The sequence below is a fragment of the Protobothrops mucrosquamatus genome, unplaced genomic scaffold (assembly GCF_001527695.2).
Source record: "Protobothrops mucrosquamatus isolate PMUCROS unplaced genomic scaffold, P.Mucros_1.0 scaffold13, whole genome shotgun sequence".
Lineage (NCBI taxonomy): Eukaryota > Metazoa > Chordata > Lepidosauria > Squamata > Viperidae > Protobothrops > Protobothrops mucrosquamatus.
The window spans coordinates 1174967-1202542 of NW_015386400.1; the positions used below are offsets into that span (position 1 = coordinate 1174967).

Below are 27576 nucleotides of genomic sequence, written 5' to 3' on the forward strand. Positions count from 1 at the left end.
CGCCGCATCGCGCGGAACACGAGCTCAATGTCATCCCAAACTAGTTTCCCCTCCACCGCGACCATTTTACAAGAGGCGGCGGGACTCGCTCAGAACACCCCTCCCGCCAACCGTCTACAAATTCGAGCACAGGACCACCCAGATCCTCGGTTGCTAAGAGACGGACGGGGTCATTAGGTCACCCGGAAGCACTCGTCGGGACAACCGTCAGCTGCCGGGCGGGGTTCAGCCCGGCCTGTTCCAACTGTGAGAGGCGGCCATTTTCGGGAAGAGTTGATAAACCACCGAGTCCTCTTCCCCGCGAAGAACGAGGCCGGAGGAACCGCAGAAGAAGAGGCGCCCTCGGTCTTGACGTGTCAGGCCGCTCGAGTGGCGAGAAGGATGCTTTCTTTTTCTACCACGGTGCAGCCCCAGGTGCAATTCCTTCCCCGAGAACAGCTGGACGCCGCTATTGTTCTGCGTAGTTAAGAAAACCAGGGATGGAGGGGCGGGAAGGGAAACGGGGTCCTGAAGGAATGATTTGGGGAGGGAGGCTCCGAAAGGGGGAGGACGGGAAGGTGAGGCTTCCTTGGCAGGACGCAGAGGTTTTAGACAGTCTGCGGGAGAGGAAGGAAAGCCTCTAAAAATGTGCTGGATTTTGCTTTCACGGAAGTTAGTCGAAGCCGATGAAAGCAGGCAGACGGTAGCCCCTTCCCTGAAATTTAAAGATATACTACTGTTGAAGGGCGACGCTTTCTTTAGTTATCCTTTATTTAATTAATTTCTTTTGAAAAGACTCTTTACCTGGCTGTTTATTGCTTTGTGGAGATAACTTCCGTTCGTTAAACTATGACATCATATTTTTGTTCTGAGCCTACTGATTGCAAATTTACTGGGGTGATTGTGAATTAAGAACAAATAGATGTTACAGGCTCTTGCTTAACATTTTTGTCCTAATCTCAAATGTCCAAAGCAAACACTTGAGTTTTTGAGCATATTATCCAAATGTTAGAAGTATTGTATTAAGCCTTTACAGGAATCAAAATCTTATTTTAGGTTCAAATGAGATCTGGGGGCAGTTTTGGTAAATTCCAGGATTAGGTTCATAGAAAGGGCATAATTCAATAGAAAACATATAAAATAATATGGTAACTAAACATTTTAATTCTTTTCTAATTCTTGTATCCAGTTGAGTTGGGTTACAACTCATAATTTGTAGCCCAGTACACCAATCTAATTAGAATAGAATAGAATAGCTTTATTGTTATTTTGTACACTAATCAGCATACATTAAAATGAAATTTTGTTACATACAGCTCTCAAAGGGTCACCACCTCCAATATACACTACAGAAATATGACAAAAATAAATACAGAATTATGCATATACCCACATATATGACACAGAGAAACAACGTATAGTTAGGGTTATGTATACATGTGCATGGCAAGAGAAACGGATCTTGCGAGTTTACCAGAGGGATGGCATAGGGAACAAAGCTATTACAGAATCGGGTAGTCCTGCTAGAAATACTTCGAAACCTCCTCCCAGAGGGGAGCAACGGAAACAGATGGTAAAGTGGGTGTGTGGAGTCTCTAACAATGCTTTGAGCTCTGAGCCCATAGTGCTTATAAGCAGCATCCTGAATACCAGGAAGTGAGTTTCCTATGATCTTCTCGACTGTACTTATCATTCTCAAAGTTTGCTTTGTATAGAAACAAAGCATTCTGAAGTTACAAAGATATAAACTAAGATAATCTGAATCAATCTTTCAAAGTTATGGCCTTGGATCCAGGTCCTATATTACAACAAAAGATTGATCTTCCAATCTTAAAAAGTGTATTTTATTATTTTAATTACAAACAACAGAGCCACTTTGGCCTGGTGGTTAAGGCCAAAAGTAACTCTCAGTTTAATCTGCCTCATAGGTTTGTTGTAGGGACAATAGGAGGAAGATGTGTTGGATATGTTTGCCACCTTGAATTATTTAGTAAAAATAATAAAGGTGGGATACAAATAAAAATAAACTGCCAAAATCTGGGACAAGTTGCATGTTACCTTTAATCTCAATTGATAAGAAAATGAGATGATTTTTAATGGAAATTACAAAAAAATACAGAAAGTCCCTTAACCTCTGTTGTTTATTTATTTAGTACACTTATATACTGCCCATGTCATTTTACAATAAAAAACAAGGTAACAATTTTAAAACAGTAAGTAATAAAACCTAAATTGGTTTAAAATGAGCAAGATGGGAAAGAAGGCAGCAAGATACATGCAGAGAGGAGATGGCATTTTATCCATTAACCACCTCCAGAATGACATGCCCCCATTAGGCCCCAGGTCAGGTGACAGAGCAGGTCTTCAGGCTTTTTCAGAAGGCCAAAGAGTTGGGTGCAAATCTCATTTTGGTGGTAAGGCACAGGATCTATGGCAGAAAAGGCTCTTTTCCTGGAACTGCCAACTGGAATTCGTTGACTGACAGAGTCCATGGCATGCCTCTTCTGCCAGCATGGGTGGAATTGGCAATCCCATCAGGGCGAGATAACTCGGTTCTGTGCAAGAATGGCCTTTAAAATTTTAACCAACACCTTGAATTGAACCTGGAAGCAAATTGGCAACCAGTGCAGCTTGCAGAACATCAGTATAACATGGCCCGCCCTACGGGCCCCAAAAGGTTTTCACACAACTGCTTTCTGCACCAGCTGGAGCTTCCAAATACTGTGTAAGAGTAGCCCCATCTACAGTATGTTGAAATAGTTCAACCATGAGATGACCAGGGTTGGAGTGACTGAATGCAGGGAATTCTGATTCAGGAAAGGGCACAATTGGTGCACAATACATAGTTAGACAAAGCTATCTGGGCCACAGCTGCCACGTGCCAGTAGCTATTCCAGGAGAACCCCAAGTTGCATGTTAGGTCTATCTGGAGCGGTGCCACTTCCATCCCAAAGTAAAGATGTTAAAGTCCCGATCCTGAAGCTCCACATACCAAAAGCCTCTCCATCTTACCAGGGTTCAACCAAAGTCTCTTGTCCCCCACCTAAGCCTCACAGCCTCAGCAAGAGGGTAGTGACAGCAACACTTGGGCCACCAGGGATGGAGAGGTAAAGTTGAATATCATCAGCATACTGATGATACTTCATGGAAGGCAGATGATCTCACTCAATGGCTTCATAGATATTAAAAAGGAGTGGAGAGATAACTGAACCCTGTGGCACACCACAAAGGAACAGCCATGGACTGGACTTCTCATTCCCTATCTACACCAATTGAGACTAGCCTTGGAGAAAGGAGCCAAATCGGCACAAGACTTCACTATTCAGCTCCAAACCATATAGCTGGTCCAAAAAGATACCATGGTAACTGGTACTGAAGATCTGAGAAGTCAAGGATGGATACACTGGGACCATCCCAATCTTGCCTGAGATCAAGTGCAACTAATCTGTTTCTATCCCCAAAACAGGTCTGAACCCTGGCTAGATATTATGTATTAAACAAATAGAAACAATATTCTTCATTTGTGTTTACATTATTCAACTATTTATCTTCAAGGAGTAACATTGTGCATTAATAGATTGGTAGTTACTAGGTGAAATACAAACTGTGGACAACACATAATCTGCATGATTGATCATTTTGACCTAAATGTCAGTTTCAAAGCTCATCCGTAGATTTTAAACATTTTCAGTACATTTTTGTTATTGTAACATTGTTTCAAAAATCTGTCATAATATAAAATTTTCACATACCTAAAAACAATCAGGGGAAGATATTAATTTGGAAATATTTGATGTCAGTAGGCGTTATCTATATCAGTTATGTTGTCATATTGGATGATGCTAACAATACATGCTTGGCTTGTTTTCAGATAGTTTTGCAAACATGATAAATAAGTACATTACTATTTTCTGTATAGCAACTACTAGCGTTATACATGTTCCCAATTTCAGTTTTCTAATTTAATTGGGAGCATTTACAAGAATAATGTATTTCACAAAATGAAAATATTAATAGTTCAGAGAAAACAATTATTTTGCTAAGTGAGAGGAATTTTTTATACAATATATCCTGCAGTAATGAATTGATTGCTTCTAAAAGTTTGTAAATATTTTCAAAATTAAACTAGTTTTTTATGATTTCAATCTTTCTGTTACTAAAAATTTCTGTGATACTGATTCAGTGTTTAAAATGTGTTTTGAAATATACAGCAACAGCTGTTTACCTTGTTAATGCAAAAATAGACTACATTATTCCTGGAAGCTTAGGGTTTTTACAGTTATTTAAGAAAAACCAAATTATATAATATGTGACTTAATATACCTTGTATTTTTACCAGGTCACAGTTTCTTTGAGCCACCTCATAAATGCATTTCATTCACCCAAAAGTTTAACACAGTCTTTCATCCCAACGTCCACCCAGTCTGTACAGAAAGAAGCACCACCTGAACATGATGTGTTGAACCCTGAAGTAAGAATTCTTGAATGGTGTAATTTATTTATGAATATCTTTCATATAATTTATACTTACATAATATAAGAGAATTTGGGGGAAATTAACAAAATGTATATAAAAAGCATTTGTTTAAAAAAAGGATATATATGTCTCTGTGTGTGTGTGTGTATAGACACAGACACACACACACACACACACACACAGATATGCACATAAACACATATATATATAGATATATCCTAAAAAATACCTTTTTCTTTAAACAAACGTTTTTATATACATTTTATTTTCCCCATATATATGTATGCCTTTTCTCCAGAATTCATAACATTTGCTTGCTGTTCACTCCTGTTAAAGGAGTAATAAAAAAAATCAGTAAGTGTACTTGATTTTTTTATAATATGAAAATATTATAGAGACTTGGGTGGAATTATGCACTTCTGAGAAAAAATTCTATTACATTGATAGGGCTGCCTAGCTGTAAATATGTGCCCATAGGATTTCAATATGAACTCCTAAAGAAATTAAATATATCTTTGAGATTAAGTGTTGATTAATTTGATAGCATATTCTGAAGGAGATAATGTATAGCATAACTATTAAAGAGCAGCTGTTATTTAACTTACACATCCCATGTTTAAATGTTCTAATAATTTACTGCTGTTGTAAATAAATAAATAATGGTATTTATTTAATATTTATTCTCTCTGAAACATGTTTCAGAGAGAATAAGCAAAAACAGCTTTTTATAAATCTGGTACTTAAGCACATAAAAATCATGGTTGTTTAAAAGTTAAATGTTATTTTTGAAATAATCCAATTTTTAATTATAATTTGAATCCTTTATTATTTTTTTACAGCCATTACTTAGTCTACGAGACCTAGGACTGAGTGATTTGAAAATTAGCCAACTTGATGAAATAGTGAACAAGCTGATTCCTGGTTTTGGTGAACAAAATAAAATACCCTCACATTGGCAAACATCATATGTATCGGCACAGTCTTTTTTTGAAAATAAATATGGTATGCTTTGGGATGATATTTTAACATATTTGGGCAAAAAGTAACTTAATGTATTCCTAAATTGTATCACCCATAAGTAATGCTTCTGTAAGGTGATTTAATTCTATTGCTGTTTCATTGTAATGCAGTTCAAAATGCAGAATTCTTACTAGTTTTATTTCTGGCTTTTGCCATTTTTCATCTAGGATTAACTTATTCAACACTACTTGTTTACCTTATATAGCTTGATTATTCTGGTATAATGGTCATGGTATCAAACATAGTTAACTATAATTTGCAAATATAGAATTAATACAGAAAATAATCATTTTAAATAAATAAATAAATAGCTAGCTAGCAGTATCAGGTCCAGATAACCAGAGCCACACATGAAGAGTTCAATTAGCTATTTTATTGTTTAAGTATATGCACAGAAATTTTCTTAGACGGATAATTTGCAACTAGATAAGTTTCCACAGCATTCAAGGAGGGGTTCAACTTCACCTTATTGTGCTCACATAGATATTCTAGACTAAGTCCCTGTTTGACCTTGGCTTGGCTAGTCTCTTTCCTACAGGCAAAATTTTGGCAGCTCTTAGCCCCTTAATCCATCTTATTTCTAGTGCTATATTAATATTATTTTCCCTGCTTTTGTTTTCTCTTGGGTCTGAAATATCCCTTGTGTTTATTTATAGAATTAGTATTCTGACTTCAACATGGATCTTAAAATAGTATATGCCTTTTCCAGATATTAAGTAGACCGTATTTGTGTATCTTCTTCAAAACTGCTATACTAATATACACACATACATATGAACACACACATGAGGGGGAGAGAGAGAGAGAGATTGTGTGTGTGTGTGTGTGTGTAAATATATAATATGTTTCTTCAGAGCAATCCTTACTAGTTCACCTTATGTTGTTCTTTCTAATTACAATATTGTCTAGGATCAAAGAGTCCTGTACAGCACTGAAACTCACTGGATTACTTTGGCCTTACTCTCTTTTCTTATCCCAATCTACTGGACAGGATTGTTAGGATGAAATATATCTTGCTGAACTCCTAGAGAAAAGATAGGATTGAAATGATAGGATTGAAATATTAACAGTCTAAATAAATAATTTCTCATTTAATTGTTTACTCCATCCTACCATGTGCAATGAGTCTAATATGGCTAAAGTTTTGACTGACATTGGGGAGACTTATATGTTATAGTTCTCTCTTAGCCGTTCTTCCTCAGCCCAATCTACCTCTCAGGAGTCTTATATAAAATGAGAGGCTGAAGTATAGTACACCACTTTCAGTTACTGAATGAAAGATGGAGTATAATTCAAAGAAGTGAAGACTGGTTTGTTATGATAGAAGCTTCACCTTTAGATAAAAATCATAATTATTCACTAAAGATGTAATGTTTTTTTACAACTGGAAATTGTTAAACCTTTATCATGCGTACTGCCATTATTTCAGTATAATTCTTGTATTTGCAAGATTATTGTTGGAATTTGCATGTACAAGTTACTCTCGAGATGCCTAGCCCAGTTATACTTAAAATCTATATTCACTTCATTTTTCATGTTTAGAGTTTGCTAAGTGCACTTTCCTGTTCAGATCTATATGGATTGCATATAGACAGTTATCATTTATCTGATGACACGGGTTCATAATGGTGGATAGACCTTTGCTACTGTATATTACAAATTGCTAACATAAGTAAATAGCATTTGGGAAGCTATATTCAAAACTAAATTTGCACCTACTATTAATAATTGATTTAAATAATTTTTGCTTTTTGTACTTGCACAGTTATTTAAAAGTCAGATTCATTGATCTATATCCATGTTTCTCAACCTTGACAATTTTAAGGCATGTGGACTTCAACTCCCAGAATTCCACAACCAGCAATGCTGGCTGTGGAATTCTGGGAGTTGAAGTCCACATGCCTTAAAATTGTCAAGGTTGAGAAACACTGATCTATATGGTTAATTTTCTTCATATTTTCTCTGATCTTTGGTCCTTTTTATAGTAGAAGTTAGTCCTTATATCTATTAATCCAAATTCTAAACAAGGAATACATAGCATGTATCATGTTTAGCCTTGTTCACTTTCCTGAGTTGTGAGAGGAAAGTAATAATCTGCTTACTCATACACAAATCTCTTATTCTTTGTTCTCTTCCAGCTATCATACCACAATTTTAACTAAGCATGAAATATTCAGAGTGAACTTTGATTTTGTATAGTATTGCAAAATTGCTTGGTTTATTTAAGGAGCCGCATTAGCACATTGTCTAATTTATCAAAACAGTATCATATCAAACTTTGTGTATGTATATAATTTAAAATTTTTAAATGCACAAGATCTTATTCCAGTAAGACCTAAATAAATGGTAAATAACTTTTTATTCTTTCCTAGGTTTTGCAGACACATTTAGAGTTTTACGTTCCTCTTACCTCTACAGACAGCATCCTAATCCTCCCCGGAGTATATGTTCCAATCTTCAACATTGGCCAGGTAGGAAGTAAAAATATTTCTTTTTCCAAAGTAAAAGAAATATGGCTTGGATCCAGAGTTTCTATGAGTAGAACATATCTTCCTCTGTATAAAGCTTTTTCAAAGAAGAATAATCCCCTGTATTTCACATGGTAGAAGGAGAGCTAGTTCATAGTATACTACAGTACATACAGTCCTTGTCTTACAAGTTTGTTTAGTGATTGTTCAAAGTTTTAACAGCACTGAAAAAAGTGACTTATGATTTTTTTTCACACTTACAAATGTTGCTACATCCCCGTGGTCATTTGATCAAAATTCAGATGCTTGGCAACTGACATGACAGTTGCAGTGTGATCAGCTTTTGCGACCTTTTAACAAGCAAAGTCAATGGGGGAATCCAGATTCACTTACCAACCGTGTCACTAACTGAACAATTGCATGATTCACTTAACAAATGTGGCAAGAAAGTTCGTAAAATGGAGCAACATTGACTTAGCAAATGTCTTCCTTAGCAACAGAAAATTTTGGCTCAATTGTGGTTGTAAGTTGAGGACTGCCTGCATATAGAACATTATTAATCAAGCAGGGAATTACAACCCCGTAGAGATTACTGAATTATAAGTCCCAGGTATTCCAATGAGATGATGCTGGTGTTATATGCAATTCAATAACTTCTGGAAAAATCGCAAACATTCTATCAATAATATAGAAGGTAACTCTTCAGCCTTGAAAGTATTGTTAACATTTTAAAGTACATCTGATTAGTTATGAAGAATTTCTTTAGAATTACTACATAATTCAATAAGACTCATTTAAGGCATCACTGAACCATTTCTGATGTTACAATGTAAACTGTGTAAACTGTTTGTATTTAAGGCCAGGAATTGGCATGTATATCCTCTGTTTGTAGGCAAGTCTGGATTTACTGGGAGTTATTGAATATAATTTGAATTGTAATTTCTATAAAGTATGAAAATAAGTGCAAGAATATATTATTATTATACTATATTCCTACTCAGTAATAAACTATATAAAATAAGCAAATGTTTCCGAGAGCTATTCTGAAATAACTTGTTTAAGTAGAATAGGTTTTAATTATTACCAATCTGTTGTAATCTATTCTGTGTAGTGTACATTTCTATAGACTTCTCAAAGCAATCAGAATAAACGGTCATTGAACACTATGGGCACAACACTGAGGATCTTTTATTCCTTATAACTTCACTCTAGATAGAAGTTTGCAGTTCTCTTGTGAGATTTTGATTACTTCAATTAGAACCACAATCTATCAGCCCTTTTCTGCCTTGCAAATGCTATTTGGCTTCCTCACTGGTTGTAAGGGTGGGAATTGATGAAGACATAGCAGATAGAAAAGATTAACTAAAGTATTATTTATTTCTCTCTACAGCTATTCACAATTTCATGTTGATGATGTTTGAATATATGTACAGGTAATTCTTGATTTACAACCACAATTGAGCCCAAAATTTCTGCTGCTAAGCAAGACGATTGTTAAAGTGAGTCGTTTTTTGACCCATTTTATGACCTTTTTTGTTAAGTAAATCATTGCAGTTGTTAACTGGCTTCCCTCATTGACTTCGCTTGTCAGAAGCTCCCTAGGAAGATTGCAAATGACAATCCCGGGACACTGCAACCATTGTAAATGCATGCTGGTTGCCAAGCAACCAAAGTTTAATCCCGTGACTGGGAAGATGTTGCAATAGTCATAAGTGAAAACTGGTCTAATTCACTTTTTTTCAGTGCCATTGCAACTTTGAGCGGTCATTAAACGAACGGTTGTAAGTCGAGGACTTCCTGTAGAAGTGAATGCAAAAGCAGTATTAAAGAAATGGTATCTTTCTAACTGAGGCAAACATGACATAAAAAAACCAGTTCTTAATTTGCAAAGGGCTATCTTATACATCATTGTTTTAGTTCTTTTCCTCTCTGCCAGTTCTTAACTTCCTCCCTGTCTGCTGTAGGTGTTTCCTGGTGCCTTCCTACTCCTCAGCTGTGTATCATCTAGGCCAGGGGTAGGCAACCTTGGCTCTTTTATGACCTGTGGACTTCAACTCCCAGAATTCCTGAGCCAGCATGGGAGTTGAAGTCCACAAGTCATAAAAGAGCCAAGGTTGCCTACCCCTGATCTAGGCTCTCTCTTTCTCAGTTCTGATCTCAATTGGTTACTTATTTCACAGGCATCTCCTTTAGGACTTGAAACACATTCACACACACACACACACACACACACACACACACACACAACACAAAGTTAAAACTTTCTTTTTCTTATGCATCTTATCTCCAACATGCTTACATGATGTTGGCAGGTTGTTTCTGTTTATTTTATTTTCCTTGCCTCCTTGCTCATATCCTTGCATTCAACCATGAGATCCCTCAGAAAACAATTCCTTTAACCTAGATATATATATTTCTACAAAAAAATCAAGTTCTCAAATATGGCAGTTCACACTGCTACAATGGTGCTTGGGTAGCTATTCTGGTATTGAAAATTTGAAACTTTGCACATAGGATTACACATTGAGAAATGATTATATACTGTAGCTGTTTATAGTTCAATATCAATTCAGGATCAGTATCTAAGCAATATACCAGATAAGATATTGAATACATCTCATTTTTCTCTCTCACATGTTTGTAAAGAATAATATCTCTCTTTCTGTACTAAGTTCTCATTCAGTCTCGAGGATTTAAGACTCTGAAATCAAGAGCAAGACGGCTACAGTCCACATCAGAACATGCAGCAGAAGCAGAAGAGGTAGCTCCCTCATTTGTAAAGGTAATTATAAAAACGTGCACATTGTGTTGATAACTGAATCCTACACTTTCTCCAGTGACTATTACCATTATCCTCCATACACATAGTACATTTGAAGTTAGCAAATGTAGTCAAATGTCAAGCAGATATAAAGTTCCGTGGAAATAGAAACATTACCAAGTGTTGAGGACTTTATGCATCAAGTTAGGTGTGCAAATAGGGTTAGATTAATTATATTTTTAAATAATTAGTACAGGCAGTGAAGGATTAAAGAACATGTATAAATAAGTGAATAAGCACAATAATTCCTGTGAAATACTTGATTAGACTTCACCTAATTGATGTTTGCTAGCTATATTAGGCTTCTACTACCATAATAGCTTAGTCAAGGGTATCAGGTTATGGAAAGCAAAACTAAATAATACTTCATAATTAATATAGACTTTAATTCAAAAGTTAGTAATCTTTGCATCTTAATATATAATTTTAAAAGTATTTTTAAGACCAAATTATTACAAGATTGCCACAACTTTAAAATCTTATAAAATATTGGTAGTTCTCTTCAACTCTTGGGAGAGTTTATTGAGATTTTTGAAGATTTGTCTGTTTAAAATCATTTAAAATTTTGAAGGATTCCCAAAGATATGGTGTGGGGTAGAATAGGTGATAGAGTGTTCAAGAAAGCTGCATTACCAGTCCATTCTTTGGTTAGTTATATGTTTATTATTAGTTTATTAATTTTATATGCTAAGCAAGTTTCCTTGATTGGTAGTTTTAAGACCTCTTCATGTAAAGAGTTAAAAATTGTTTATTTGGGGAAGACACATTAATAAAGTTCAATAATTCTTGGATTTAGAACTGCACTTTTAGAAAAAAAAACATCACTTTGTTAATATCCAGTGTATAATCCTTTTTTTTTTTTTCTTTTTTAAAATTTACCTACATAAGTGGAATGGGACAATTCTTCCTGACTGTCTCACCACAGGTGACTTTCCATGGCCATCTCGCCACGGTAGACTCACCGTGTCTAACAACTGTGGGACAATTCAACATGATATATAACTCAAGAGGATTGCAGCTTTCCCCAGCCTCAAGAACTTCCAACTTGAGAAGATTCAAGCCTAAAGCAAGATATTGCCCGTTGCAATTCACTTGTCCCTCTCTTGAACTATCCCCAGTTGTCCTATGTTGAGTTGGTCAGGGCGAGTTGTCCTAGACCAGTGTTTCTCAACCTTGACAATTTTAAGGCATGTGGACTTCAACTCCCAGAATTCCACAGCCAGCAATGCTGGCTGTGGAATTCTGGGAGTTGAAGTCCACATGCCTTAAAATTGTCAAGGTTGAGAAACACTGTCCTAGACGCTGTGTAAATTTTTTTAAAAAACATACGTTTGACTAATGCCATGAAATTGCATATGACAGAAATATAAATACTCCTGGAGAAATTTGTTTTAACGTGAGATTTGGTAATTTAAAAAAAAAATAATAATGTTTTTCCTGTTTTGTTCTTAGGGCCTTTTACTGAGAGAGAAAGTATCTGAGATTGAAAGCTTAGACAAACTGATGAAAAGAAAAAACATACCTGAAGCTCATCAAGATGCTTTTAAAACTGGGTTTGCAGAGGGTTTTTTGAAATCACAGGCCCTTGCCCAGCGCACAATTGGTCAGTTAATCTGGGTGTTTTTTTTAAAACAGATTTTGTAATCATTTGTAAATTTCCTTTCCTTTTTAATATTGGGAAAACATATTTTAAATATGCAGTAAAATGAATTCCTTTATGCCTGTTTTGTCTAGTAATAGGTGAGTACATTTCCCCTCAGTGTGTTCATCAAACGTAAGAGGATCAGTTGGTTTGTTTGTAATAGTTTTCTTCTTCCTTTGAGGCCAGTTCCAGCTGGTGTTACTAGATGGGGAGAAACGTAACTGTAAGCCTCTGCTTTGTGCATTTTGCAGAGTTTCACTCCCCATTCTCCATAGACATTTTGTATGAAGTTGCTGATGAGGCCATCTCTCGATACAAGACCAAGTAGCAATAGTGGTATTGATGATACTCAGCTATACATCTTTGTTTCAGGTCATCTAAGTTATTGTTTCTTTCCCGATGCCTGGAAGCTTGTGAGAGTCTGGTTGGGGGAAAAAGCATTGTTAACCTAGAGAGGATACCATTCCCCAGATTGAGTTGTGCAATTTGAGGGTTAGTCTAGACTCATGGTTCCTGCTTGAAGAGCAGATGGCAGCTGGCACTTTGCACTGTACCATCTTGTGTACCAGTTATCCTATTCCTAGACTGAGAGACACTTCCTATAGTCACTGATGGCATATTATCCAGTTGAATTATTGCAATGTAATGTATGGGAGGGAGGCTTCCTTTGAAAAGCATTGGAAGCTGTGAAACTATGTCACTTTGAAGGACCCAGGAGGCGTGCCTTCTCTGTCACAATGCCAGCTGCTTGGAAGACTCTGGTCCTGATTCTGGGAATGTTCTGGAAGCCTTGAAGATCTGGCTTTTCACTCAGATGCCAAAAATCTAATACGTATGTTTGGTTTTAGTGTTGTCAGAAAATCTATAAGGAGTATAGACTTTTTATTTTAATTTAGGTGTTGTTTATATATTTTATGTTGTTCTTATTTCAGTTTTTGTCAACTGGACAGATTAATTTAGTTAATATGTGCATCATAATTAACTAAACAAATATTCTTTTTTCCCTTTCAGATTCCTTAAGACGAACCCGATTATTTGTCTTTCTAGCAGTGTTGTTTGGTATTTATACTGTATTAAAAAGCCAGTTCTTACCTAAAGGCTCTTTTTCTGATGCTGGTTTGTTAACTTTTCATTCATTTTTAATTTATTATTATTTACTATTTTATTATGCTATGTTAAAGTTAAATTTAAAACTCAAGTTATTCTGTGTCTGATTGTTAAAGAGTATATTTAAGTAGAGGAAAGAGTTCCCCGAAATATAATGAAGACTAAGAGAAAGAAGTTATTTTTAAATAACTTACATAGAGCACAACTTGCATGTTCTTCAGATCAGATAAATAATCCTAGCAGGCTTAATAGTAATACCTCTTTTGTTTTTCAATACCCATTTATTGCGGTATCAACCATTTCAGTACTTATATATTGAACAATATCAGAATCATAATTTTAATGACATATTTTGTGTCTTCTTGAATCTTTGGGAAGGCTTTGATCAGTATTTTAATTATAGAAAATTTAAAGATGTTCTTATTGTAGAAATGAAATGCCTGGATGATATGAGTCCAACATTTGATACAAGTGGAAAAACATCTAATTGAGTAAACAGCTGCTAATGGTTTGTGTAAATACTGAGACTGAAGCATTATTAAAGCTGAATGTATTGATAATTGCTTTTGGATGTCCTTTGTAAGAGTGAAGGGAAAGTATAATTGTGAATATCAGTAGTTCTGCATTATTATGGTATTTTATTATTATTTATTAAATTTATATAGCTGCCCAAATCATAAAAGGACATTGTTACAGATGAAAATTTCTTATTTTCATCATATTTATTTAGATTGTAATTTAAATGGCCGCCTATCTCTGGGTATCTAAGTAGCTTTAAAACATCAGTGCAAGAACAAATAACAGCAATAACCAATATATTGTACAAAAATTAAGTGAATGAAAAAAAATATTTGATTAGATAAATTCTTTTGCAGTACGTTTTCGAGCAAGTTCTGGGCTTGATGCAGCAGTGGATCCTATTCAGATGAAAAATATCACCTTTGACCATGTGAAAGGGGTAGGTTCAAACATTGGATGTCTTCCAATTGTGCGATAGAATTGAAGCAATCAAATAAAACAAATACTCGATAAATCTAAAAGGGCAGGAGTCAATTTGCATAAAAATGTCACTGGGACAAGAAAAATGAAGTAAATGAATTATATTGTGGATGAATAAAACCTGATACTTTTATTTAAAAAGGGTATAAGTAACAGATCTGAAATAGCAAAATGGCCCAATTTTGCTGTACTTAAAATGAATGTTTTGATAGTTGAGCTGTCAGAGTTGTGACCTCAGAATTTTTTTATTATAATACTTGTCTGTATATTCTCTCTCCTGTGCTGCTAAGCATCTAGCAGAATATCTTTGTCTAAGAATTGCTTCAAATTGGCATACCATAATGTTGCCCAGATGTATTCTAATTACTTTCTTTTGTCATGGAATCCACTGTTTAATTAGAGCTAGAGAGCAAGTTGCTATTTTTCACTTTTTAAATTATTTAAGCATTACTTAATATAAACTCACGGGGTTTGATTTGTGTTTGTTTCAGCACTGTGTTCCAAAAAGTTATATAGCAATTAATTCCATTTCCCTTTTTAACTAGGTGCACATGAGTAACTGTTTTTCGCAATATTTTTAATGTTAGTAAATATTTCTACCAAATTTGCTCTCATGGACCACAGATCAGTACTGTGCTGATAGTATCCACTGGGAATTTGTGTTTCTTAAAATAATCTATTCTGTTCTTATTTTGCCAAGAAACACATTGCCTTGGATAATAAAGAAAGGTTGTACTTAATGTGTGAAATGGTATAATGAAGTCAAATCCCATTTAACAGTTTCATTAAAAGTAATATCTTTAAAAGTAACTTTATGTAAGACAACTATATAATTAACATGTCAGAAGCATATTAGTATGAAATTATAATAGTCTTAAATAATATTTTCTTAATTGCATTCAGGTAGATGAAGCTAAGCAAGAGTTGCAGGAAATTGTAGAATTTCTGAAAAATCCCCAGAAATTTACCATACTAGGAGGTAAACTCCCTAAAGGTAAGTGTGAACCTTTTCTTATTGTAAGTATGAACCTCTTCTTACTATTACAGTCTAGTCTACTCTTGTATGATTTTTGTAAACCAGATACAATTTAACATAATCTTTGATTACATTCAAATAATTTATTCTCACTCTGAATTATTAAGTTGGTTTTAAATCTTCGGGGTGTGTGTGAAAGGGTTAGGCAAAGATGAGATTGCCTACAGAAATCTTTTGTTCCCCCCCCCAGCAGAGACTGGAGAGAAAGAGATTTCAAGAGAGCACTGTAAGCAGTTTGCAATCAGGCTACCGCATGATCACACTGCTTTTGATGTGTAGGAGAACAAACAGTTTACTCTCTTGAAACCTCTTTCTTTTCGATCTCTGCAAGGAGGAATGAAAGGAAAAAACACCGGTCAGGCACAGGACAACGTGCACTCAGTGAAATAGCAATCACATAGCTGAGGGTCATAAATGGGCCATGAAGTAACTTTTCCAGCACTGTTGTAACTTCAAACAGTTGCTGAATGAAGGGTCAGTAAGCAAGCTCTACCTGTACTTGTTTCTAAGTAATAAAATTGCTTATTAAAAAATTACAGAACTTGGGACCAATATTAACAATAATACTGATATTCTTTTCATTCTTTTATCTTTCTAGGTGTTCTGTTGGTAGGTCCACCTGGTACTGGCAAAACTCTGCTTGCCAGGGCTGTGGCAGGAGAAGCCGATGTTCCCTTCTATTATGCTTCTGGGTCTGAATTTGATGAGATGTTTGTTGGAGTGGGAGCCAGCCGTATCAGAAATCTATTTAGTAAGTTTCGGGTTTTCCCTTGAATCCCATTTAGTGAAAATAGCATCAGTGCCTTATTAGCAAATGGATAGCACATTTTTTTTTGGTTAACTAAATTAGAAATTAATGAACATCACAAAAATTCAAATGTATTATCTTTCAAACTATTTGCGATGTCTCCATTGTAAACGAAAATGTAAGTGAAAAAATTATAACTCCATTTGTGGAGTTTATTCAGAGATTAGCTTTTGTGAATAAAGAAAATACATTATGATAGTCAGAAAAATCTCATGACTTTTGCACTTTATAAAGATTATAAAGAATTTGACATGTTACTTTCTTAGAGGAAGCAAAAGCAAATTCACCTAGTGTTATATTCATTGATGAGTTGGATTCAGTTGGTGGCAAACGAGTAGAATCTCCAATGCATCCCTACTCAAAGCAGACTATAAACCAGCTCCTTGCTGAAATGGATGGGTAGGTGTTAATTTTTCTTCTAACTACATTTTTAGTTTTATTCTAATAAAAGCAATGGGTGTTGAACCAAGTTAGAAACATGGCCCATAAATATTGAGAAATCTTTTATTTTTCTTAGGAAGAAAAGTTTTTTATTTTTGCCATAGGATCCATAAACTCTTCTGTGCTTAAATATCTAGATATTGGCGATTTGGGGTGAATGCAAAATCCTATTCAGAGTTAAAGACAATGCAGATACTCAAGTGAGGGAATAGTATTAAAATCATGTAGGTGAAAAGTAGTGTAGTGCATTCTTCAAAAATGATTCAGCTTAAGTATTTTGAACCTTGTATAAGAAAAGCAGTTTTCTGATACTTGAGAAATTTGCTTATTAAGTAATGCCTATATTCATACAAGTTCTGAAAAATATATTTCTATAACCATTTCCAAAGCATGTACATTTCTATTCAAAAACTAATTTTCAAGTTTTTCCCCTTATTTCTTTCATTTTAAAAGTTAAACTATGTTTTTGTTAAAATCCTGCTAGTATTGCTGCTGTTGCATGCACTGAATATGACTAAAATCATTTATTGTCTGATGTGCAAAGTCACATGCTCAAGGAAGTGTTCGCTTCAACTGGAAAAAAAAATCCTCCACTCCTATAAAATAAAAGAAGCATTCTTTGGAAATCCACTGAACTGAATATGACTTGCTAGTTCTACATAGCTAGGGAAAAATCACTGTAAGTATTTTAATTACATTTTTTGTCTTTTTGAAGCTTTAAATCTAATGAAGGAATAATTATCATTGGTGCAACAAACTTCCCTGAAGCACTAGATAAGTAAGTCTGTGTGAATGTGCATATGAGTGTAAAATACAATTCTGCATGATTTGATTTTATATGAATATGACTTTGGTAGTTTAGGACAGTAATAAGGATGCATAATTAATAATCCTGCCAATATTCCTTGTCTTCATAATCAAGTAATTAAGAGAATAGCTATATTTTGCTGGAACAACCATTCTGAATGCAGTTAGTACATTTGAAATGTAGCTGTGCAGTGTTGGTTCTTAAGTAGTTTTCTAAGAGTTTCTTGTGCTCACAATTATTGAGAGATTTTCTGTGGAAAGCATTTAATTGTGCAAACTGACTTTAGCGGAAATCAGAAATGTATTAACAACTTTTCTTATTAAATTGCCTTTTAAAATATTTTAATATAAATATAATATAAAAAATTAACCAAGATTATCATTCACAATATCTTTTTCCTTCCCTGTTTAGTGCTTTGTTACGCCCTGGCCGCTTTGACATGCAAGTTACAGTCCCCAGGCCAGATGTCAAGGGACGAACAGAAATTTTGAAATGGTATCTTAATAAAATAAAATATGATAAGTGTAAGTGCTGCATTTTGAAATAAAAACATAGAGAATTGCTATCAGGCTGGCTGCATTAGAAATGCATGTATATGCTGATTGAGGTTGAAGTTCTTCCCATTAATATGAATAATATGCTTAATAGAACATGCTCATTTATAGGCTACAGGTGTGCTATTTAAGCATTTATAATTATACTTACAACTAAAGTTTATCAAGTGAAAACTGAATTAAAAACTGATACACTGCTTGCTGCACCTAAGAACTGTCTTATATTTTTAGGAAAAGGTAAGGAAATTGATTCAATCATTTCAACAATTCTATTTGTTTCTCATGTCACAGTTCTTATTCAAACATGATTATAAAAATGGTAAATTCTTAGAGCTGGATTATCATAAAAAGTCTATTTAATGCAAAACTCTGCATCTTTAAGTTTATTGTGTCTGCTGACTTGCCTGAATATTAACATCAGTTTGGATTGACAAATACAATGTGTCTGTTTGCACAGCCATTAATCCAGAAATCATTGCAAGAGGCACAGTAGGATTTTCTGGAGCTGAATTGGAAAACCTTGTGAATCAAGCTGCATTAAAAGCAGCAATTGATGAAAAGGATATGGTTACTATGAAGGAACTAGAATTTGCAAAGGACAAAATTGTCATGGGTAGGTATTATATTTTAAAATCACTTATTTTTATATATATAGTCATAACAGTAACTTTTATTTTTAATATAATAAAATATAAAACAGTATAATAAATCCTCATTTTAACAGACTAAATCAAGAAAAAAGATAATTATGTTAATTTAGGTCATGTGTGACAACATCACATCAAAGATCTTATGGAAATGATGTAAATTGCCACCCAAATTTGGTTCATTGCGGATGTTCATGTTATATCAAAATTTACAGAATCCCTGTACGAGATATATTTTTACACAGACGTGAGATTCTCACGTATGTTGAATTCCATTAAGTTAAAAGAAAGCTTTATTTGGGTTATTTTCAGGGAAATCACACAGCTATTACAATATAATTATATAATAACCTTCAGAAATAAGTTTAATTAAATAGATGTTACAAATAACACTATTTAGGGAGTGAGGTGCTGGGAATATAAGGGGCTTGGTTTAGGCCCTGTGTTTCAGACATTTCTATGCTGTGCCTGTGGGACATATAGATTTTGTGGCCTGCCATGAGTGCTATTTTGCTGATGTGAAGAAGACGAGTTCGTATTGGCCTTGAAAGGCAGCTGGCCTGTCATGAGGCTTGGTAAGCTGCTAGCCAGGGTTGATTTAGAATCAGCTGTGGTTTAGCAGAAACCTGAAAAAGGTTCTCCTCCTAGAAATGGGCAATGTTTTGGCTGAGAGGGACAAAAGTCAAGCAGCGCTGAGCGCACTTCACACTTCTTTTTTCTTTCTTTCTCTCTCATCAAACCAAGAAAGGGAAGAGGAAGGGAGAAAGGGAGAGGGAGAAGAAGTAGGAGAAATTGAGGGGGAAAGTCCCTGATAGGGAAACATGGGAAGTAATGATACTCGCATACATCTGCACTGTTTGTTATTATCCTTGTTGTAAATACCTTCTGTGAATACCGTCTACAATAAAAAGACTGCCATGTTTTTCTCTATCCATTGCCACCTTTGCTCCATACTATACCTGCAGTCCATAAATGAACCCAGCCTGAAATGCAATTATGAAGCCTCTCAAATGTAATAAATGTCCAGCAAATCCAGAGGGAACAGTCTTTGTATTCTGATCATCAGTATCAATCATATACAAAATGGAAGCTTTTACACATGATGTATAGATCTGGGATTTATAGAAATGTAGACTACCTTAGGAAAAATGAAACGATGGAGGGGAGTGAAAAAAAGCAGGCTAAGGATATTCATTGTTGGTGGAATTCTGGCTGGCAAAGGGACGGTGCGGGTGGCAAGAGGAAAGGGAATGAAGACAACACAAGTGAGTCACTAAAATCCTGAAAGGGGGATACTGTTCAGTTTTTATCTACATACTGTAATTGGTAGTTTGTTAAAGTTGTCTTGGTTTATTTTAATTTCAGGTCCTGAGCGTAGAAGTGTAGAAATTGGCGATAAAAATAAAACAATCACAGCATATCATGAATCTGGGCATGCCATTATTGCATATTATACCAAAGATGCAATGCCAATCAATAAAGCCACAATTATGCCACGAGGACCAACACTTGGACATGTAAGATTTTTGAATAATAAAAAACACTGCCTCCCTTATTGATTTTAATAGGGCTGTGCAGGGCTTTAGATTTCAAAGGATTCATGAAGTATGTAACATTTTTCCTCCTTTGAATCTGATCTGGTTGTGTAGCCTTTTATTTAACAATTTTACAACTATCTGTTCTTAAGCAATTTCTTCATACTACAATGATGCCAAAGACTACAAAGATATTTTTTTCCATATGATATTTCTTAAAAGAACTGGGTTGCTTGGGCACTAAATCACATTATCTAAAGCAGTTATGATTTAAAGCTAAATGTGTTATGATCATAGTGATTTTTATTGGTAACATTCAGGGAGAGCATTTTATTAGTTCTGATTGTTTCAAGATTGTTGCACGTGAATTACCATAGCACAATTTTGTATAACACTGTAGGACTATTAGATTGCAAGGTTGCAATGATGATAGTATTAACAAAGTCAACTTGCTGAAAGTTATTAATAACAGTAAAGAGTTGTATTATAAAGAATTATTTCTTATTGGGTTTATCTATTTAACTACATCAATTATTTTGAAAACTGAAATGTTTTGTACATTTCTTTAAAGTTACAGTATTTTCTAATTCCTTTTCAGTAGTATGAATCTGTGTAAACATACTATCTGCCAGTCCCACTATCAAACGTGCTGGATTTGATTCTTAGGGAATGGTGATGTAAGACAATAAGTGAGAATATTAGCAGTTGCTCATATCATTTGATTTTGTGTGACAAAGCTTGATATACCATGACAGTGTAAATGTCTTTGTGATGTTTTTGGAGCCCTTCATGGATTTCTTATTTGCAAAATATGCTGTGAGAAAACAGCAGATTTTACAAACAAGAAAAGCCCACAGAGGGCCCAAAAATGTCAGTGCACTTAAGAATCCTTAAGCTTTATCACTTTAATAAGCAGAAAAAAATCATCTAGCAGCAATTAAATCTGATTTATTGGTTTTGCCCAACTTAATGCATAATTTTGTATTAAAGGTTTCCATGTTGCCAGAAAGTGACAGATGGAATGAAACTAGATCTCAGCTGCTTGCCCAGATGGATGTCAGTATGGGGGGAAGAGTAGCAGAAGAACTCATATTTGGCAGTGATCACATCACAACAGGTTAGTCAAAATTAAAGATGTGCACAAAATGGGGAAATGTATTTTGTTTCAAACTTGGATCGTACAATTCTTTCTCTTATAGTCTTCAACTTACAACCGTTTGTTTAGTGACCGTTCAAAGTTACAACAGCACAGAAAAAAATGACTTATGACCATTTTTCACACTTAAGACCGTTATATCATCCCTATTGTAATGTATCAAAATTTGTCTGCTTGGCAGCTGGCTCATATTTATGACTGTTGCAGTGTCCTGGGATCATGTGATCACCTTTTGCAACCTTCTGACAAGCAAAGTCAATGGGGGACCAGATTCACTTAACATCCATGTTACTAACTTAACAGCTACATTTATTTATTCACTTAACAATCGTGGCAAGAAAGGTTATAAAATGGAGGAAACCTCACTTAATAAGTGTTTCACTTAGCAATGGAAAATTGGATCTTAACTGTGGTGGTAAGTCAAAGAGTTTTTTCGGGTCAGTTACAGTTTTATCAAACAAGAACCCAGATCACTTTAGTTTTAGAGGCAACAGACAGAGTGACTAGGGCAAGGCTGGTATGCATCACTCCTGCTTTTCTCTCAGCAACTTCTGGTGTGGTATATATCACTGTCCCAGTGATTTTCCTAATGCCTTCCCTTCCTCCTCTCAGCTGTTACCAGTGTCTCAGTTTGGTCGATCCCAACAGCTGTCTTCCTTCTTGCCTCCTTCAGTAATCACTGTCAGTGTCCTAGCCCAGCACAATAGTATATTTACTCATTCTCTAATCTTCCCAGTATTTCACCTCCCTTCTTCATGGCCCCACTCCTGCATCCTTGTCTTTTCCTGCATTCTTTCCGAACAATTCTCCCTGGGACAACTGCATTTAGTTGTATGACCCATATTTAATTCCACTCATGGACTCAGGCACTTATAACGGAGATTTTAGTTCAAGTACAGACTACTCAAATACTTTGTGCATTCCTAGTCGAAACAATAACTTTTATAATTCATTAACTTTATACTTTTTATAATTACCTAGGTTCTTCTAATGACTTTGAGAATGCTACCAGGATAGCACAACTCATGGTGACCAGATTTGGAATGAGTGACAGGGTACAATTTCATTTACTCTTCTTTATAATAAATTTGCAATGAAATATTTTTATGTTGTAGATGTGCGGATATACAGTACATTCAGAAAGTATTAAGACCCCCATCATTTTTGTCAGTTTTATTATGCTGTAGCCTGATTCTACAGTTGTTGAAATTTATTTTTTTTCTCATTAACCTACACTCAGTACTCTATAATGACAAAATAAAAACAGAATTTTAGAAATGTCTATAAATTTATTAAAAAGAAATTTTTTTACGTTGGCATAAGTATTCAGACCCTTCACTCAGTACTTTGCCAAAGGTGTTGAAGCACCTTTGGCAGCAATTACAGCCTTGAGTCTTTCTAGGTATGATGCAACAAGCTTTGCATATCTGGATTGGGGAATTTTCTGCATTCTTCCTTGCAAATCCTCTCAAGCTAGGTCAGGTTGGATGGCGACCATCGGTGGACAGTCATTTTCAGGTCCCTCCAGAGATGTTCAATAGGTCTCAAGTCAGAGCTCTGACTGGATCACTCTAGGACATTCACAGGGTTGTCCCTAAACCACTCCTTTGTCGTCTTGGCTGTGTGCTTAGGATTGTTGTCATGTTGGAAAGTCTGAGGTCCTGAATGCTGTGGAACAGGTTTTCATTGAGGATATCCTTGTACTTTGTTCCATTCAGCTTTCCCTCAACCCTGACCGGTCTGCCAGTTTCTGCTGCTGAAAAACACCCCACAGCATGATGCCACCACTATGCTTCACTGTGGGATATCGGGCAGGTGATGAGCGGTGCCTGGTTTCTTTCAGACATAATGTTTAGAACTGAGGCCAAACAGTCCAATCTTGGTTTCATCAGACCAGAGAATCTTGTTCTTCACAGTTTGAGAGACCTTTGAGTGCTTTGCTGCAAACTCCAAGCAGGCTTTCATGTGTTTTGCACTGACGAGAGGCTTCTGTCTAGCCACTCTGCCATAAAGCCCAGATTGGTGAAGGGCTATAGTGATGGTTGTCCTTCTGAAACTCTGTCCCATCTCCACCCAGGATCTCTGGAGCTCAGTCAGAGTGACTAGCAGGTTCTTGGTCATTTCTCTTACTAAGGCCCTTCTCCCCCAATTGCTTTGTTTGACTGAAAAAAATATAGATCCAACAACGTATACAAGTAATATATTAAATCATCTGAGGCTCTTTTCTAAGATAGAGTTGTTAAAGAGCTAGCCTTATAGAGCTGTTTGCTAAATTTATCAACCTGGGTATCACATAAAGCTTAATGGTCTTTAATAGGACAGAGAATGTGTAGCCTAGATTATCAGCCTGGGTAATACCAAGCCATAGGCAGCTTTTCTTACTAATTGTAACTGAAGATAGAAAGTTAGAGTGGGGTATGTTACCTGATTCAATTACTGCTTATCTTACTTCAAGATAACTCTGAGCAGCTTACAATCATAAAAGATAAAAAATATATAAACTAAAAATATAAATTACAAAATCCAAACACTACAGTCTAATTAAAAGATAGGGAGGAACAGGATGGGGGCAGATGGGATCTGTTGTTAATCAAATACATCCACTGTGCAATTCTTGTAACACAAAAGAGAAAAATCTCACAGATACGCTCTGCAGTATTGGTGGGGTTTTTTTGTTCATATTAATAAGTCAGTTTTGAAATGATGAGTTGCTCTCAAATTTGAACAAGACCCAGCAATCAGATTCTTCAGAACTCATGGTGATAAAATTATACTTCTTACAAGATGCTCGGTGATCAAATTATCTAACAATTATGCTGCATTTGACTTTTTTTGAGAATGCTAAATAAATAAGCATTTCCTTTTCTCTCTCCAATCTCTTCCTTTTTCCATAAGCTTGGTGTCATGACCTATAGAGAGGCAACAAATTTCAGCCCGGAAACCCAATCTGCAATTGAACAAGAAATAAGAGCTCTTTTAAAGGTAAAATTTTTAATTCTCTGATTCAAAAAAAATGAATACTTTCCAGAGTCTTAATTTTCTGGAATGTATTAAGATGACTTACTATAAAAAATAATTAGAGCTAAGGATCTAAAACAGTATGTTATGTGGCTACTTCTTGTTTAATTTATTGCCTATAAATTAATTTATAAATTATATCAGTAAAGTTGAGATTCTGTTTATGTAAGTTCAAAAACAACAAAATAATTGAGCTTGCTTGTTTCTCTGCTAGTTTTTAAAATTATTTTTATGGATGTTTATACTTTTTATTCTATTTCTTGTATTTCTTGGTTTTGTTGAAATACACTTCAAAAGGACCTGATGTATTTGTATGAAGTGTATTTGAATAAGCTACAAATGTTTTTAGATTAATTATAAATCATGTTAGTGTTTAATCTTAGCTCTTTTTCTTCATTTCCAGTTTGTTTTTGCTATCTTTCTTAACTTATCTTTTTGTGCTAGGACTCATATGAACGGGCAAAGAGTATCTTGAAGGCCCATGCAAAAGAACACAAGAATTTAGCAGAAGCGTTATTAACCTACGAGACCTTGGATGCCAAAGAAATTCAGATTGTTTTAGAAGGCAAAAAACTTGAAGTGAGATAACTTCCTTGTCAAGCTGTCTATCAGTCAAAGTAATAGCCACTTTATATTGGTGTAACTTTCTTTTCTGCTGGATGTATGTGTGCTAATAATCATATTTCTTAAAGATAAACAACTTGTCTTGTGAGCTTTTGTTCCCCTTACAAGTAGTCCTCGCTTACTGATTACAGTTGAGGCCATCAACTCTTTTGCTAAGTGACACAGTCTCTTAGTGAAAAATCACATGACTATGCCAGATTTATGATGTCACTTCCATTTTTGGTTGCAAACCAATGTAGGAGACAAAAAGGCAGAGCTGGGAGGTGGAGTTAAATATGTCATCAGTTTAAAGTCCTTGCATTACCACAAGAGCTCCAAGTCCAGCCCCTCTTGAATTCTGTTAATCCTTATCTCGCACTAATTTAGTGCTGATCATTAGTTGATCAGATTCTTGTGTATAGGTTTGACTAAATCTTCTATGCTAAAACTTTATGAATGATCCTGATTCTTTGGCCTAACATTAACTGCTTTTATTAAGCGAGACATTATGTGATTGTGCATTGCAATTTCACTTCCATGTTCTCCATTAATTCTGCTGGTTAGAAGCCCGTTGTAAAAAGCTTGCAAATGGTGGTCACATGATCATGGGATACTGCAACAGTTATAAATGCGAGGATTGCTTGCAAAGCTATTTTTTTTCCAGCTACTGTAACTTCAAGTTGTTAAACAAGGCAGTCAGTAAGCAAGAACTACCTATATTTAATTTTGTCTTTTCCTAGAAGCAAGGTTATAAAAGTAATATGTCAGTGGTTTGTCTGGTTTAGAAATCCTGAATACTGAAACAAAAGAGTGAATTGATATACTTTCATCGCTACCTTGTTTGAATGGATAGAAAAGGAGCTGATAGCTACTAATGTTACTCTGCGAGTTGGGGCGTTTGAAATTGCATACCATACAGTTATAGGAAAATAACCCATCTGTTTTTAAACCAAAGTTTTATAAAGCTTTCATTCATAATTTATCATACAACATGAACTTAAGGGCAGGCACTATAGTAATAGTGCTCTATATTCTAGTTGACCTTCATAAGTGAAACAAGGAGTTCAAACTTTAATGGACACAAAAATAATAGTGTTCATCTATTTTGGAGACAGAACTTAAGAATGAGTGAGCGAGTGAGTTCACTGTACAGTAATTGTTTCAACTGGAAAAATTGCATTGTCTCCTCTGAGGTAGTATTGGGGAAATGTTTTCAATTTTATGGAGCTGTGATTTTAGTGCTCCTGTTAAACTTTTAAAATGAAGAATAGTTAATGGCAATTTGAGTCTCATTGTGTACTTGGCTGGCTCTTTTTAAAATAAAATACAATTTTTGATTTCAAAATTTTTAATCTGTTTTATAAGCACATGCCATTCAGATATTAAATGATGATTAAGACATGTTCTAAAAATTGAGATTAGGCTTGCGTTGACTATAACAATTGAGAATAGCTAATAATAATTACACTGTTAAGTATTTAAAAGATGGCTTTCCATAATTTTAAGTCCTACACTATAATTTTAAAAAAGGAAATAAAGTTCTATCAATGAGAAAATAAAACAAGTTTAGCAAAGAATTGGATTTCAAATTTGGGTTTATAAGGCATTTTGGTGCCTTGTTGATAGTCCAATTTCATTTAAATTTGTAGATAATTCATTTTCTTTCAGCAATCCCAATATTTCAATGGAACTCTTTTCTGCTTTTTCCATATAGTAAACTTGGAAGAACCTCAAGTTCATTTCATTATTGGAATTCCAAACTGCTATGCTGTTCCATTACAAATATATACTTTTTTAGCAATAAACTGTAAAAGATGTGCAAATGCAGCATGTTTAGCACATTGGGAAATCATATATTTTAATTATTCAAAGTGCTTTTTAAACTTTTCCTCCTATTGTAAAACTGCTTTTACTCTGGTTGCCCTCATATGTAAATTGAGGTGTATAAAACATATTTTAAATCTGTAAATAAATTTGAGAGTTAAGCAAAATGTGTAATTTTTTAATAGCTTGAATTTCCATAAACTTTTTTTTGTGAGAATTTCTGCTACTTTGTTGCTGCTACTTTACCTGTTCAAAACATAAATATGGAGACTTTACAATTTAAGACTGAATTGTTAAATACATTTCACATTGTCAATATTTAGATTCTATGGAATCCTGTAACTTCTAATGCATTTTCTCTTTCACGAAGCCTTGTTAAGTTTTGAGATGGCAAGAATAACTTGCTAGCAAGTTTCATACTGTATGTATGTTCCTGCGAAAGCAAAGAATTAAAATTGAATAGAATATTTTGCTTCAGATTTTGTTCTCTACACACTATTTTTTATTTTATTTATTCATTAATTTTATATGGCCACCCCTGTCATGAAAGACTGACTTTGGGCGGCATACTATAAAATATGCACAGGTTTCACCATCAAGCAACAGTTTGTAAGAAACAATACTGAGCGACCA

General features: G+C 34.9%; 1 protein-coding gene across 2 annotated transcripts; it reads left to right on the forward strand.

Moving 5' to 3' along the window:
• Positions 1 to 209: 209 nt before the first annotated feature.
• YME1L1 (YME1 like 1 ATPase) lies at positions 210 to 27405 on the forward strand. Of its 2 annotated transcripts, XM_015810652.1 has the most exons (20): positions 210 to 414; positions 4319 to 4450; positions 5296 to 5458; positions 7849 to 7947; positions 10617 to 10726; positions 12218 to 12368; positions 13419 to 13523; positions 14390 to 14472; positions 15417 to 15507; positions 16148 to 16300; positions 16624 to 16756; positions 17514 to 17576; positions 18018 to 18130; positions 18618 to 18773; positions 20173 to 20324; positions 21333 to 21459; positions 22480 to 22553; positions 24394 to 24480; positions 24961 to 25095; positions 26834 to 27405. In XM_015810652.1, the coding sequence occupies exons 1-20, from the start codon at positions 382 to 384 to the stop codon at positions 26834 to 26836; spliced, it is 2163 nt and encodes a 720-aa protein (XP_015666138.1). In that variant the 5' UTR covers positions 210 to 381; the 3' UTR covers positions 26837 to 27405. The 2 variants fall into 2 exon arrangements, with proteins under 2 accessions (XP_015666138.1, XP_015666137.1); XM_015810651.1 differs by lacking the exon at positions 26834 to 27405 and having other exon boundaries at positions 24961 to 25208.
• Positions 27406 to 27576: the final 171 nt, after the last annotated feature.